At 61.6% G+C, this 14,334-nt stretch overlaps 2 protein-coding genes across 3 annotated transcripts; both read left to right on the top strand.

Moving 5' to 3' along the window:
• The first annotated feature begins 78 nt into the window (after window positions 1-78).
• Window positions 79-7,235, top strand: RSPH6A (radial spoke head 6 homolog A). The gene is made up of 6 exons (XM_040996277.1): window positions 79-740; window positions 3,819-4,053; window positions 4,366-5,130; window positions 5,979-6,123; window positions 6,351-6,468; window positions 6,998-7,235. The coding sequence occupies exons 1-6, from the start codon at window positions 79-81 to the stop codon at window positions 7,233-7,235; spliced, it is 2,163 nt and encodes a 720-aa protein (XP_040852211.1).
• A 1,579-nt stretch (window positions 7,236-8,814) lies between these two features.
• Window positions 8,815-14,194, top strand: DMWD (DM1 locus, WD repeat containing). Of its 2 annotated transcripts, XM_040996271.1 has the most exons (5): window positions 8,815-9,267; window positions 10,165-10,347; window positions 11,500-12,759; window positions 13,317-13,391; window positions 13,677-14,194. In XM_040996271.1, the coding sequence occupies exons 1-5, from the start codon at window positions 8,815-8,817 to the stop codon at window positions 13,722-13,724; spliced, it is 2,019 nt and encodes a 672-aa protein (XP_040852205.1). In that variant the 3' UTR covers window positions 13,725-14,194. The 2 variants fall into 2 exon arrangements, with proteins under 2 accessions (XP_040852205.1, XP_040852206.1); XM_040996272.1 differs by lacking the exon at window positions 13,317-13,391.
• Window positions 14,195-14,334: the final 140 nt, after the last annotated feature.

Here is a 14,334-nt window from a genome sequence, read left to right as displayed (position 1 = left end):
GGCCGTGGAAACGGCGTCGCCCGGGCAGGTGCTTGCCAGCCAGCCTCCCTCCAAGTTGCTTGCGAGCCGTTTTGTGCCATGGCAGACCAGTCCCGTGACCCCAAGTATCCCTCCCGCCAATCCCTGGCCCGGCAGGGCTCCCGGGGCTCTCGGAGCTCCCAGGACTCGGACCTGCAGCGCCGCAGTCGGGAGCTGTCGCAGCCCCCGGGCATCTTGGCCGAGGAGGTGCGGCAGGTGATAGCGGCACAGCCCCGGAGTAGCCGGGCCAGCCAGGACAGCCGCTCCAGCCTGCCCGCGCAGAGCCTCCGCTGGTCGCAGGGCGCCGGCCTGCCTATGGCCCAGGAAGCGTGGGCAGGTAACATGGACCCAATGAACCTGGGCTTCGCTCGGGACTTGCAGTCCCAGGGCTACCATGAGAACAGGATCTCAACTGGCGAGCAAAACACCCACCTGTTCCTGCAGCAGCTCCAGCAGGGCCAGGGCGGCCTCTTCGAGGCCTCCTACCAGGATGGGCACACCAACCTCATGGGCCAGCTGAGCTTCTCGCCCAGAGATGACCGCTTCATTGACGCCCACCACGGGCCCTACCTGAGGGACGACCCCGCCCTCCAGTTCTTGCCCTCGGACCTGGGCTTCGGGCCCTTCGCCATGGAGTCACCCGAGCCCCACCCCCGCGAGCTGGCCGTGCAGAACGCCAAGGCCTACTTGCTACAGACCAGCGTCAGTTGCGACCTCAGCCTGTGAGCGGGGGCGGCAGCAGGTGGGGGGAGGGGAACGGCCCCAGCCGAAGCCAGGGGGAGCCAGGGGGAGCCAGGGGGAGGGCCCCACCCTGGCAGCTGACCTAGCGCATCATCAGCTCACGCGGCCAAACAAGGAGCCGAAAAAGACCCAGAGAAGCCAGGGCTGCAGAGGGCTTGCCAAAACCTCCCACGGCTGGGAGTGGGGGTCACCGCCTGCCCACCTCTCAGCTCCCCGAGGCTCCGGCCTGGGGGACAAGGGACCAGGAGGAGGAGGGAGGGGCACAGGCTGAACCACAGGGTCAGAAACAGGAAAAGAGGGATGTGCCTGGTGCAATGGCTCAGTAGCTAAATCCTCACCTGCAAGCACCAGGATCCCATATGGGCACCAGCTCATGTCCCGGCTGCTCCACTCCCATCCAGCTCCCTGCTTGTTAACTAGGAAAGCAATCCAGGATGGCCCAAAGCCTTGGGACCCTGTACCTCCATAGAAGACCCAGAGGAGGCTCCTGGCACCTCAGCTCCACCTTTGTCACCACTGGGGAGTGAACCAGCAGATGCAAGTTCTTTCTCTGTCCTCTCTCTCTCTTGTAAAATCTGAGTTGCTTTTCCAGTACAAATACATAATTTAACCAAAATAAAAAGAAACAGCAGGAGGCCTGGGCTCTGAGGGAGAAGGTTGGGCAGAGAACTGGGGGCAGGAAAGACAGGTGCAGCAGCTATGGGCCCTGTGGGGGTACCCCATGGCCCTCACCTTCTCACCACCTTTGCCTCCTGTGCCAAGCCCTGAGACCCTGGCTCCTGGCAAAGAGCCTGGCGCTGGTCCCTCAAAGCCCTGACTCATGGGAGCAGGGTCAGCCTTCAGGTACAAAGCTGCCTCAATCCCTGCCAGGGCTTGCACGTGCTCCACCAACTCGAGCATCTTGGCAGTGTGGTGTGGTTTTACACACAATGAACAGTGAAGGCGCAGGTCCCAGGGCAGCGGCGTGTTAAGTTACACTGTAGCTAATTTTTGGTCACCCTGTATGTAGTTCTACTTTGTTCTAATCCCTTTAAAAAAAATGTATCAACTGGAGCCCAGTGTGATAGCCTAGTGGCTGAATCCTCACCTTAAAGGAGCTAGGTTCCCATGTGGGCACCAGTTCAAGTCCCAGCTGCTCCACTTCCCATCCAGCTCCCTGCTTGTGGCCTGGAAAAGCAGTCGAGGACGGCCCAAAGCCTTGGGACCCTGCACCTGCATGCTCTGCTTCCTGTCCAGCTTTCCTTGAAGAACACACATGGCCAGCCAGTTTCCCAGGGGAGTCCCATCTACCACCAGGGGATGCAGCATGCCAGTCAACCCGGCGCCCCCGTGCTGCCCCCATCCTTCCCACTCTGTGCACAGAGCGCTCACTGCTGGCTGTGAATCAGAAGCAGCCAACAGCACCGTCCGCCATGCAGCGGCTGCCCCGTGACTGCGTAACGGAGATGTGCGCTGTGGATCACGCACGGTGTACACGTCCGAGCTCAGTGACCCCAGGGAGATGTCTGGTCTCCAAGCACCTGCTGGCCCATGTGAGCGTGAAGGGTGGTGAAGTGGCTCATGCTGACAGTCCCATCTGTCATCACCACTGCCACCACCAGAGGGCAGCAATCAGTGAAAAGCAAATTATCCCCAAGGAAGGGGAGCGCAGCACGCTAACCCTCAGCCTGTAGTGCCCATACGGGCACCGGTTTGTGTCCCATCCAGCTCCCTGCTTGTGGACCAGGAAAGAAATTGAGGACAGCCCAAAGCCTTGGGACCCTGCACCCAACTGAGAGATCCAGAGGGCTCCTGGCTTCAAATTGGCGCAGCACTGGCCATTGTGGTCACTTGAGTGAATCATCAGACGGAATCATCTGACTTTGTGGTGGCACTTGCACGGGATCTCTCTTTGGGACCCTGCAAGACCCTCCTCTTCGGATCTGTGCTCACTTGGGGAGTAAATCATCGGACGGAAGATCTTGCTCTCTCTCTCCTCCTCTCTGTATATCTGACTTTGCAATAAAAATAAATAAATCTTTAAAAAATAACCATACAGCCCAACAATTTTTTAAAAATATATTCATTGGTGATGATTATTCCCAAAGTCTTTTTTCTACCTGTTGAGGTGCTCTTATCTATCTCCTTTCATATTTACATTTTTAAATTACGTTCTTATTGGAAAGACAGATTTACAGACAGAAGGAAACAGAAAGATCTTCCATCCACTGGCTCACTCCCCCAAGTGGCTGCAACAGCCAGAACTAAGACAATCCAAAGCCAGGAGCTTCTTCCAGGTCCCCCCACGCGGGTGCAGGGTCCCAAGGCTTTGGGCCGTCCTCGACTGCTTTCCCAGACCACAGGCAGGGAGCTGGAGGGGAAGACGGACAGTCAGAACATGAACTGGTGACTATATGGGATCCCGGTGCTTACAAAGGGAGGGATTAGCCAATTAAGCCATTGCACCATGCCCTACATTTATGAAAAATTATTTTCATTTATCATTTGAAAGAGATAGCAGAGCCTTACGTGGGAATGAAAGTGCTGGATCTTCCATGGAAACTCATTCTCTGTCCACTCTGTAAATCTGCTTTTCCAACAAAATGAGTCAGGAAAACTGCTGTAGTCAAAAGACTACTGGATTTAAGAGAGCTCTTCCATCATGTGGTTTATTCCTCGATTGGCCACAGTAGCTGCGGTAGAGCCAGACTGAAGCCAAGGGCACTTCTTCCAGCTTTCCCACATGGGTGCAGGTGCCCGAGCACTTTGCCATCTGCTGTTCCTTTCCCAGACCATTACCCAGGAACTAGATTGGAAGTGGAATGGTCACTCACAGGGCGTCTTGGGCCTATGCACCCACTGCTGCTGCTTTGATGGACGCAAGCCCCCAGCGCCCCAGTCCACACTCTGCATTCCTTCTCCTCTTGCCCATCCCACCAGCACTCCGTTATTAAAAGTGAGTGCAAAACACCTGTCAGCGCTAATGTTTGCAGAACTAGTGGGTGCTTGTCTCCACCAGCAGCTGTGTGTGGGACCCCGTGAAGTGACGTCCCTCTATCTCCCGCCCCCTCCACACGCAGGTATGAACACCTGGTGAACCTGCTGACCAAGATCCTGAACCAGCGGCCCGAGGACCCCTTGTCCATCCTGGAGTCCTTGAACCGCACGACGCAGTACGAGTGGTTCCACCCCAAGCTGGACACGCTGCAGGACGACCCCGAGATGCAGCCCACCTACGAGATGGCAGAGAAGCAGAAGGCGCTGTTCTTCCGCGGTGGCGGCGGGGAGGGCGAGCAGGAGATGGAGGAGGAGGTGGTGAGTGAGGGGCCGGGGCAGGAAGCCCCGAAGCACACCCGCTTTCCCCCCCCTCTGGAACAGACTGCAGCCTGGAGTGGGGCAGGGGGCGAGGTCAGGTGCCCCCAGGTTTCCCCCTGGAAGGCTTTGAGGCAGAAGAGAAAACAGGGAGAGGGCTCCTTGGAGTCCAGCTTTCTGCTACTGCATCTGGGAAAGCAGCAGGGGAGACCCGGCTGGAGTTCCAGGCTCCTGGCTCGCAGGGCTGGCACTCCAGTGGCCTGGGCGCCTGGGCTGGGGTGCTGTACGGTGCTTGATCCGTCTCTGCCCCCGTAGACCGAGACGGTGGTGCCCAACATCATGGAGGCAGCGTTCTACTTCCAGCAAGCCGGAGTGGGCCTGAGCGCGGACGAGAGCTTCCGCGTGTTCCTGGCCATGAAGCAGCTGGCTGAGCAGCAGCCGGTGCACACGTGTCGCTTCTGGGGCAAGATCCTGGGTCTGAGCCGCAGCTACCTGGTGGCCGAGGTGGAGTTCCGAGAGGGCGAGGAGGAGGGCGAGGAGGAGGAGACGGAGGAGACGCTGGAGCCGGGCGACGTGCTGGAGGCGCACGGAGAGGAGGAGGGCGAGGAGGACGAGGAGAAGGCGGCCGACACGCTGCCGCAGCCCACGTGGAAGCCGCCGCCCGCCACCCCGCGCGAGGAGAGCCGCACCGGCGCCAACAAATACCTGTATTTCGTGTGCAGCGAGCCGGGCCGGCCCTGGACGCGGCTGCCGCACGTGACGCCCGCGCAGATCGTGCAGGCGCGCAAGATCAAGAAGTTCTTCACGGGCCGCCTGGACGCGCCCGTGCTCAGCTACCCGCCCTTCCCGGGCAACGAGGCCAACTACCTGCGCGCACAGATCGCGCGCATCTCGGCCGCCACGCACATCAGCCCGCTCGGCTATTACCAGTTCGGCGAGGAGGAGGGCGACGAGGAGGACGAGGGCGGCGCGGGGCGCGACTCTTTCGAGGAGAACCCCGACTTCGAGGGCATCCCCGTGCTCGAACTCGTGGACTCCATGGCCAACTGGGTGCACCACGCGCAGCACATCCTGCCGCAGGTGAGCGCACGCCCGCCGGGACCTGGGTGCACCTGCCAGAGCAGGCCACGCCCCCACCCGGCCCAGCCACGCCCCTGCTGGCCCAGCCATGCCCCTGCAGGCCAATCTCCGCCCCCGCCTGGCCCAGCCACGCCCCTGCTGCCCCAGCCACGCCTGCTCTGCCCCGCCCCTGTCTGGCAAAGCCACGCCCCCGACACATCCCATGCCCCTGACACCTTCCACCCACAACCGCTCACCACCACCTGCTCCGTCAAAGCACCTGCCCCACATTCCAGATGTTGGACTCTGTGGACTGCCTTCCCAATACAAATAAATAAATCTTAAAAACAACAGGGCCCGGCGCAGTATCCTAGCAGCTAAACTCCTCGCCTCGGATGTGCCGGGATCTCATATGGGCGCCAGTGTGTGTCACGGCTTGTGGCCTGGGAAAGCAGTCCAGGACACTCCAAAGTCTTGGGACCCTGCACTCAAGTGGGAGAGCTAGAAGAAGCTCCAGCCATTGCCCGTCACTCAGGGAGTGAACCAGCAGATGGAAGATCTTTCTCTCTCTCTCTCCCCTTCTCTCTGTATATTTGCCTTTCCAATAAAAACAAATAAAATAAAAATAAATAAATCTACTGCTCCCCCATCTTCCTCTCAGCCCAGCCTCCCCTCCAATCTGTATGTGACAGACCCTCCAGCCCATCCCTGTGTTTCTGGGGACAGGGTCTGTGCTCGTGTAGGTGCCCTGCCTGGCCCTTCACCTCCTCCTCCCCTGCCATCAGGGGTACTGGCTAGCTTGGCCCCCTCCTTCATATCCTCCCCTCCCCAACTCTGAGCGGGCCACCTGACAGTCCTTCCATCCCCAGGGTCGCTGCACGTGGGTGAACCCTTTACAAAAGACGGAGGAAGAGGAGGAGCTGGGCGAGGAGGAAGAGAAGGCAGACGAAGGGGTGGAGGAGGTGGAGCAGGAGGTGGGCCCCCCGCTGCTGACACCGCTCTCAGAGGACGCCGGTAGGACGACCCCCCGCATCTCCACCCCACACCCCTACATCCGTGGCTGGTGACCCCAGAGGGCTGAGGGTCCAGGTCGGACCTGGTGGGATTGGGGACGGAGAAGATGCAGAGCAGGTGGCGGTGGCAGTTTGAATGGGTTGACAGAATCTGAGGTTGGGGCCTTGCCTGATAGAGGCCGTGCTCCACCCCGTCCCCCCGACCTTGCTGCTCTCCCTCTGCTGTAGAAATCATGCACCTGTCTCCCTGGACCACGCGCCTGTCCTGCGGCCTCTGCCCGCAGTACTCGGTGGCCATCGTGCGCTCCAACCTCTGGCCGGGCGCCTACACCTACGCCGTTGGCAAGTAGGTGCCCTCCACCCGTTCTCCAGCGGGAGAATCCTGCAGCACCTCTCCCGGGGCCGGGTCCCTCCAGCACCACCGACAGCAGCTGAGGTCATCCCCAAATCCCACAAGTTCCCACTCACCACAACCCCACCTACCCGGGCGGCGCGCTACCGGCTCTGTCCACGAGGGGACAGCACTGCCTCTCCTTTTAGGCTCCCGGGGCACCTGGGGTCTCGCACAGCCTTCCTGCTTGCACCGCGCTCTTGGCAACTCATCTTGAACTTTTCAATGCAAGCTTGGAGCTGAGCTCCCCTCACCACCCCCCCATCCCGCAGCCGTCCACACAGGCAACTGTGTGTGTGTGGGGGGGCTAGGTCCCTGGGTGTAGGCGGAGGAAATATACAGACACTCCAGCCTTGTACCCTGCTGCTGCAAACAAGGACTACCTCACTGTCAATTTTGCACCCAAACTGCCCACCAGCCTTGCCCACCCTGAAGCCAACTCTGCAGCAGGGCATCTTCTGAGCTCTGCTCCTTGGCCCTCTAGGAAGTTTGAAAACCTTTACATCGGCTGGGGCCACAAGTACAGCCCTGAGAACTTCAACCCGGCCCTGCCTGCCCCGGTCCAGCAGGAGTACCCCAGCGGCCCGGAGATCACCGAGATGAGTGACCCCACCGTGGAAGAGGAGCAAGCCCTCAAGGCGGCACAGGAGCAGGCCCTGGCCGTCACGGAGGAAGAGGAGGAGGACGAAGAAGAGGATGAAGATGAGGATGCAGATGACTGAGGCCTGGGAGCCCACTTACCCCGGGCAGATAGAGAAGCACTTTCCCCTTGTACCCAGCCCAGGCTGTGTCCTGGCTGTCCCCCCAGAAACAGGTGTGGCAGAGGGACGCAGCTGTTCCCAATAAAATGTTCCCATAGCATTGCAGCTGAGCAGTGTCATCTGTTTACCATGCAGAGAAGGAGAGAGAGAGATTCCAAATTGGCCACAATGGCTAGGGTTGGGTAGGGGAAAAAACAGGAGCCAGCTTGGGTCTCCCACGCGGATGCCTTGTCCCAAGCACTTGGGTCGTCCTCTGGGGCTTTCCCAGGTACATTAGCAGGGAGCTGGATGGGAAGTGGAGCAGCAGGGACTCAGGCTAATGCTGCTATGGGATGCCAGTGTTGCAAACAAGTCTGGCCCTACCTTTCAGTTTATGTTTGTTCTGGAAGCACTGGGGAGCTGGGGGATGGAGCCGGGAGCGAGGGGGGAGGGTTCCTGGTCACATCTGTGCTTTACAAAGACCCTTGTAGCATCAGGTGTTTGGCGCACTGGCTGTATGGAATGCCCACACCCCACCTCCCAGTGCCCGTCTCCACACCCCCTGGGAGGCAGCGAGTGATAACTCAAACATGCAGCTGCCGGCTCCTGACTTTGGCCTGGGGAGTAAACCAATGAGTGGGAGATCTGTCGGTATGCTTTTTGAATAAATGCATTTTGTTTTGACACAAAAAGAAGAAAGGCCCCTCTAGATGTCAAGCGGAGGCAGATAGAAGGGGTGAGTCAAGGGGCTGGGGGAGGAGACAGGACTGATGCAGGGCTGTGGAGAGGAAGGAGTGGGGGAGAAATCCGCGCGGGAGGGGGCTGGCAGTGGGGCATGTGGGTGGAAGGAGATGGGACCAGACTAGGAAGACCACCCAGCTCAGGAGGTGGCTGAGTCATTGTGGAGTTCTGTTGGCCAGGAGGCTCTGTTGGGGGGCAGAGGGGTGGCTGTTGGTGTGCGCTGAGGGGGTCGGGTCACGGGCTGGTCTGCGGGGCATTGGGACATTTTGGAACCAGAGGTGGGTGGGCACTGGAGGATGAGTGAGGTTGTTGGAGACAGCGACGTTGAGGATGAGACTGCGAGGGCTGACGGGAGTCAGTAAGTAGTCAGGGCGACAGATGACATTCTTGGGGTCAGCAGGAATGACGCGGGACAGAGGTGGCGACAGTAAGGGTTGGAGATTCTGTGGAAAAATCTAAAGGAGACATTAGGGTCCTCCAGCATGTGGACCCAGCCTTCCCGGCTGGTCCCTCCGTTGCTAGGCAAACGGTTCCTAGGGCGCTGTTGCTAGGAACCAGCGCTTTCCGCCGGTCACGCCCCCTTCCCACCGCGGGTCACGCCCCCCAGCCAACCAGAAGCCGTTCAAAGGCACGGCGGCCACGCCCACTCTCAGGCCCGGCTCACGGCTCCCGAACCGTTACCCGAGCGACGAAGGGAGGTTCGTCCCGCCTTCCGACCCAGGTGCCAATCGAGGAGGCGTCGCCTAGGCGACGGCCCTACCCCTTCCGGCGCGGTCCCCCCGGCGTCCGGCAGCTGCGGGGCCCCGAGGGGGCGCCCAAGATGGCGGCGGGCGGCGCTGAGGGCGGCTCGGGCCCCGGGGCCGCCATGGGGGACTGCGCGGAGATCAAGTCGCAGTTTCGCACCCGCGAGGGCTTCTACAAGCTGCTCCCCGGGGACGGCGCGGCTCGCAGGTCCGGGCCGCCCTCCGCCCAGACCCCGGCGCCGCCGCAGCCGCCGCAGCCCCCGCCCGGCCCGGCCTCGGCCGCCTCCGGCCCCGGCGCCGCGGGCCCCGCGTCGTCCCCGCCGCCACCAGCGGGGCCTGGGCCGGGGCCCGCCGCTCTGCCCGCCGTGCGCCTCAGCCTCGTGCGCCTCGGGGAGCCCGACGGCGGCGCCGGGGCCGGGGAGCCGCCCGCCACGCCCGCGGGGCTGGGCGCCGGGGGAGACCGCGTCTGCTTCAATCTGGGCCGCGAGCTCTATTTCTACCCGGGCTGCTGCCGCCGCGGGAGTCAGCGGGTGAGACCCGGGGCGGGGAGAGGTGAAGGGGTGCGGGGGTCCCCGGAGTGGGGTCTCCCGTGGGTCCCCGCCATCCAGTGCGCTCATGAGGGAATGCAGGATCGTGAAGGGCAATGGATTCTGCAGGGGTGGGGTGTTGGGATGGAGATTCGGGGTACCCCCTCATCCTCAGGGAGGTGACGCCCACCGCAGGTGACTCCTAGATGAGAACAAAGCTCAGGTGCAGGTGCTGTGGGGGCTGTCCCCAACCCCCAGAGCCTTGGGGAGCCCAGGAATGAGTGGGATCAAGGCAAGGCCCTTTTGAGGTGACTCTTTAAGGTCTGAGGGAGCACAGGAGGGAAGGCTCGGGTGGGCGTGGCTATGGGACCAGGAGGAGGTTTGAGAGACCCCTGTAGTGTTAAGGTGGGGTGGTGGGCCGCTGCCGCGAGGGGATTAGCAGGAGTACCATGAGGTGAGATGGGATCCACACCATCTGCCCTGTGGGTATGAGGTTGTTGGGCTCTAGAGTTCTGGGGAGGGCATTGGGAGGGCAGGGAGCTAGATTGCAGGGGCGAGTTGTTAAAGAGGCTGGTGTAAGGTTTGGGGTTGGGAGGGAGCGTGGGAAGACCTGAAGCTCAGGGTACCGGGGACCCGGCAGCAGAGGGCACAGAGGGCAGGGTGTGTCCGGCTTCTGGACAGCACCGCAGGGGGGGGGCTTTCTCTGCATTTACTTTCCTTTGGTCCTCTGTGATCTGAGTCCCTTCCTGTCTGTGGTCACACCTCTTCCCACCGGCTTACCCACTTCCCTTAGGGACTGACCCCAACTTCCTCTTGGTGGTTTAACCCAACCTCAGCACCCTCTTCCTTCCTCTCAGTGGTCTATACCATTAACTCCTGTACCCACCCCCTGCCCCTCAGTCCATCGACCTCAACAAGCCCATCGACAAGCGCATCTACAAGGGCACCCAGCCCACCTGCCATGATTTCAACCAGTTCACTGCGGCCACCGAGAGCATCTCCCTGCTTGTGGGCTTTTCAGCCGGCCAAGTGCAGTACCTGGATCTCATCAAGAAGGATACCAGCAAGCTGTTTAATGAGGAGGTGGGTGCAGTGCTGCGGGTGGCTGGGAGGAGGGAGGACGGGGACCAGGGGCAGGGGTGCGTGCCACCTGTGCCCTTCAGTTGGCATCAGCTGCAGGAGGCGAGTGGGGACGGATTTGATGCCCAGGCTCTCGAGTTGCGAGCACATTGCTCCATCCCTGAGCAGCCAGCGGCTTTATCTGCGGGCAGGGGGCACTGTGTCTTATTGCATTCCCAGACCACGCTCATGGCCGCAGGGAGCGAGCGGAGTGGTGAATGCTGCACACTGATGAGCCCCTCCATTCACAGAACCGTTACGAAGCCAGCCCTGTGTGCCAGGCACTGGGGCAAGCGCTTGGGCTAGAACAAAGCCAGCCGAGGCCCTGGCCTGGGGAATGGTTAGTCCATGCCAGAGAAAGCGGGGAATGGTGCTGCCTGAGCCCCGTTGGCTGCATTCCAGTAGGTGGTGACACTGGGGTGAGGGAGGGTGACCCGCGAGAGGGGAGCAGAGTGGTGTGGGGCCAGGGTGGACCTGGAGGAGGGACCCGGAGCAGGACAAGGAGAGAACTTCATTGCGTATTTGATCTCTTACGGGCGGGAGGCAGGTGCATTTATCGAACTCAGGGAGCAGCAGGGGCGTTCCAGGGTTGCTGGTGGCCTGAACTGGACTGGGTGGTGCTGGCTGCTGAGAAATCTGGCTCAGGGTACATTGGCAAGGGCAAACCCTCAGGCTGTGTGGAGGGGCTGTATGTGAGAACAGGGGCGCCTGGAAGGGCAGGGCCGTGTCATCATCTGCCTGGCCAGGCAGTATTCTCAGGGAGCCTGTGCTGTGTGTCCCGCCCTGTGCCGAAGGGTATACCAGATGGAGGGCCTGTCCTTAGGCTGCTGCCATTTGTGCTGACTGTTGTGCTTCAAAGCCAATTGGGTTGAGATGGGAATAAGGGACAGACAAGAAGACAGTCCTCCTGGCCAGTGGGGCTGCCCATCAGTCCAGATGGGACCTTAAGGGTCCCAGGTCACCTCCCCAGCAGCTACTGTGCCCTGCGTTCCCGTGACTCGTGTCCCTTGGTGAGGTAGCCCACAGCCAGAGCTTTCTTGGGCTGACCTGGGAGAAGGTCTGCCAAGGGTATAGCCTCCTCCTCCTCCCAAACCCCCACCCCGTCTCCCTCGGCAGCGGCTGATCGACAAGACCAAGGTGACCTACCTGAAGTGGCTGCCTGAGTCGGAGAGCCTGTTCTTGGCCTCCCACGCCAGCGGCCACCTGTATCTCTACCACGTGAGCCACCCGTGCGCCTCGGCGCCGCCACAGTACAGCCTGCTAAAGCAGGGCGAGGGCTTCGCCGTCTACGCTGCCAAGAGCAAAGCACCCCGCAACCCGCTGGCCAAGTGGGCCGTGGGCGAGGGGCCCCTCAACGAGTTTGCCTTCTCACCCGACGGCCGGCACCTGGCCTGTGTCAGCCAGGACGGTTGCCTGCGAGTCTTCCACTTCGACTCCATGCTCCTGCGCGGCCTCATGAAAAGCTACTTTGGGGGCCTGCTGTGTGTGTGCTGGAGCCCCGACGGCCGTTACGTGGTCACCGGGGGCGAAGATGACCTAGTCACTGTGTGGTCCTTCGCCGAGGGCCGCGTGGTAGCCCGTGGCCATGGCCATAAGTCGTGGGTCAACGCGGTCGCCTTTGACCCCTACACCACGCGTGCAGAAGAGGCTGCGGCCACTGGCGGCGACGGAGAGCAGAGTGGCGAGGAGGAGGAGGAAACCGAGGGCGGGGGCGCCCCCCTCTCGCCACTGCCCAAGGCTGGCTCCATCACCTACCGCTTTGGCTCAGCGGGCCAGGACACGCAGTTCTGCCTGTGGGACCTCACAGAGGATGTGCTATACCCACACCCACCCCTGGCCCGCACCCGCACTCTGCCTGGCACCCCCGGCACCACACCGCCTGCTACCAGCAGCTCTCGGGGTGGTGAGCCCGGCCCAGGGCCCCTGCCCCGCTCGCTCTCCCGCTCCAACAGCCTGCCGCACCCGGCAGGCGGGGGCAAGGCGGGTGGCCCAGGCACGGCAGCAGTGGCCGCCACGGCAGAGCCCGGCACGCCATTCGGCATCGGCCGCTTCGCCACGCTCACGCTGCAGGAGCGGCGGGACCGCGGGGCCGAGAAGGAGCACAAGCGCTACCACAGCCTGGGCAACATCAGCCGTGGGGGCGGTGGCAGCAGCGGAGACAAGCCCAGCGGCCCCGCCCCCCGTAGCCGCTTGGACCCTGCCAAGGTGCTGGGCACCGCGCTGTGCCCGCGCATCCACGAGGTGCCGCTGCTCGAGCCTTTGGTGTGCAAGAAGATCGCCCAGGAGCGGCTGACGGTGCTGCTGTTCTTGGAGGACTGCATCATCACCGCGTGCCAGGAGGGCCTCATCTGCACCTGGGCGCGGCCCGGCAAGGCTGTGAGTGCCCCAGGGCCCCTGCAGGCACAGGGGGTGGATGGGACACTTGTCCCTGGCTGATGCCCCAGAGCGGGACCAGCACGCAGGAGCTGCCCACTGGGCATGCGCATCTGGGTCCTGGTGGTTTTCTCCTTCCAGGCAAGAATCCACCTATGGGATTTTTAAATTTTTAAGACAGTTATTCGTGTCCTTTGGGCCAGAGCACAACCAGGGGCAAGATGGATGCCCACGGGCTTGGCGTGACGCCTCAGTCCTCCACTGCTGCAGGTGCAGGCTGAGAGGAGAGGCTCGGGTGCCAGTTGTGCACTGCAGGCACTGCGTGAGCCCGGGCAGGCCCCCACCCCCTGACCTCACACCTGGAGGCTCCTGCTTCCTGTGGCTTGTGCCCACTGTCCCCACTGCTCAGAGCTGGGCAGGATGCTGCAGCCTGGGTCCTTGGAGCCCTGAATTCCCGAACAGCTGGGGCGTGTAGTTTGGGTGCCTCTGACACAGGGGTGTCGAGGTTTGGGGGGTCTGATTGAATTCTGCAAGAGTCCCTTCCCCTTCTATCTCCCTAGTTCACAGACGAGGAGACCGAGGCCCAGAGAGGGGAAGGAAGTTGGCCCAGGTCACCCAACAAGTCAGTGGTAGAGGTAGGATTTTTCCCCCAAGTCTGTTCCCCTCCAACATCTCAGGGGGTCCCTAACCTCAGCCCCCCACAGGAGGGAACCCCAATTTCCCCCTCTCCACCTGCCTGCACCCCACCATTCATGCCCAGTACCCCAGAGGTTGGCTATATAAAAGAGCCACCTACAAGCCAAGGAGGCCAGCTGAGCCTGCTGGAGTGTGGGTGGCTGGACATGGCCATGGTGGCCATAGCCCTGGGGACCCCAGATGGTCCCTAATCCCACCTATATCTCTCCGTTTTCATTCCCCAGGGCATCTCCTCCCAGCCAGGCAACTCCCCAAGTGGCACAGTGGTGTGAAGTCCTGGATAGTGGGGGTCCCCACCCTGCGCCCCAGCCTCCTAGCCATAACCCTTTCATTGAGCCCACGGATGACTGCATTAACAAGACTAACCATGACATGGACTTGTGCGGCTCTCCCCGCCTGGCCCACGCTCGGGGCGGGGTGGGGCTGAGACGGAGCGTGGCAGCCCCTGTGGCCTCCCCACCCACTGCCAAGTACAATGACCCCTTCCTCTGGAACGCCAGTGTTACCCCGCACCCCTGTCCCCAGCATGTGACTGGTCACTCCTGGGCGCGGCAGGGAGAAATCCCCGGCTCAGAAGAGCCCCAGCTCCACAGTGCTGAGAGCACAGGCCGGGAGAGCCCCTCGCCCAGCCCCCCTCCACCCCTGCTCTTGTCTGTGTTCTGGAGAGTATTAAGTTATGGGAGCCCCTCGGGGTTCCCCCCACCCCCATGTCCAGGACCTTGTATTTATACTAAAGTTTCAGTGTTCGCACAGCGTTTTGGTCCCTTGTGCGGGGTGGGGGTGGGGGGGTGGGGTGTGTGTGTGTGTGTGTGTGTGTACGTACGCACTGACATGCGGATAAGCGCCGGCCCCCTACAGTGCTTCCTTTTAAATGTATTGATT

This window comes from Ochotona curzoniae, unplaced genomic scaffold, assembly GCF_017591425.1.
Source record: "Ochotona curzoniae isolate NIBS_2020 unplaced genomic scaffold, NIBS_Ocur_1.0 patch260, whole genome shotgun sequence".
NCBI classification, from domain to species: Eukaryota; Metazoa; Chordata; class Mammalia; order Lagomorpha; family Ochotonidae; genus Ochotona; species Ochotona curzoniae.
The sequence above is the reverse complement of the archived record's forward strand: the minus strand, read 5'-3'. Positions and strand labels throughout refer to the sequence as shown.

Bases quoted from the DNA above. Each gene is read 5' to 3' on its own strand.
- RSPH6A (XM_040996277.1), top strand. From the start codon at position 79: ATGGCAGACCAGTCCCGTGACCCCAAGTATCCCTCCCGCCAATCCCTG. The intron at 741-3,818 runs GTGAGCGGGGGC...CTCCACACGCAG, and splicing joins GTCAGTTGCGACCTCAGCCT to GTATGAACACCTGGTGAACC. The intron at 6,469-6,997 runs GTAGGTGCCCTC...TTGGCCCTCTAG, and splicing joins TACACCTACGCCGTTGGCAA to GAAGTTTGAAAACCTTTACA.
- DMWD (XM_040996271.1), top strand. From the start codon at position 8,815: ATGGCGGCGGGCGGCGCTGAGGGCGGCTCGGGCCCCGGGGCCGCCATG. The intron at 10,348-11,499 runs GTGGGTGCAGTG...CTCCCTCGGCAG, and splicing joins GCAAGCTGTTTAATGAGGAG to CGGCTGATCGACAAGACCAA. The intron at 12,760-13,316 runs GTGAGTGCCCCA...CTATCTCCCTAG, and splicing joins GGGCGCGGCCCGGCAAGGCT to TTCACAGACGAGGAGACCGA.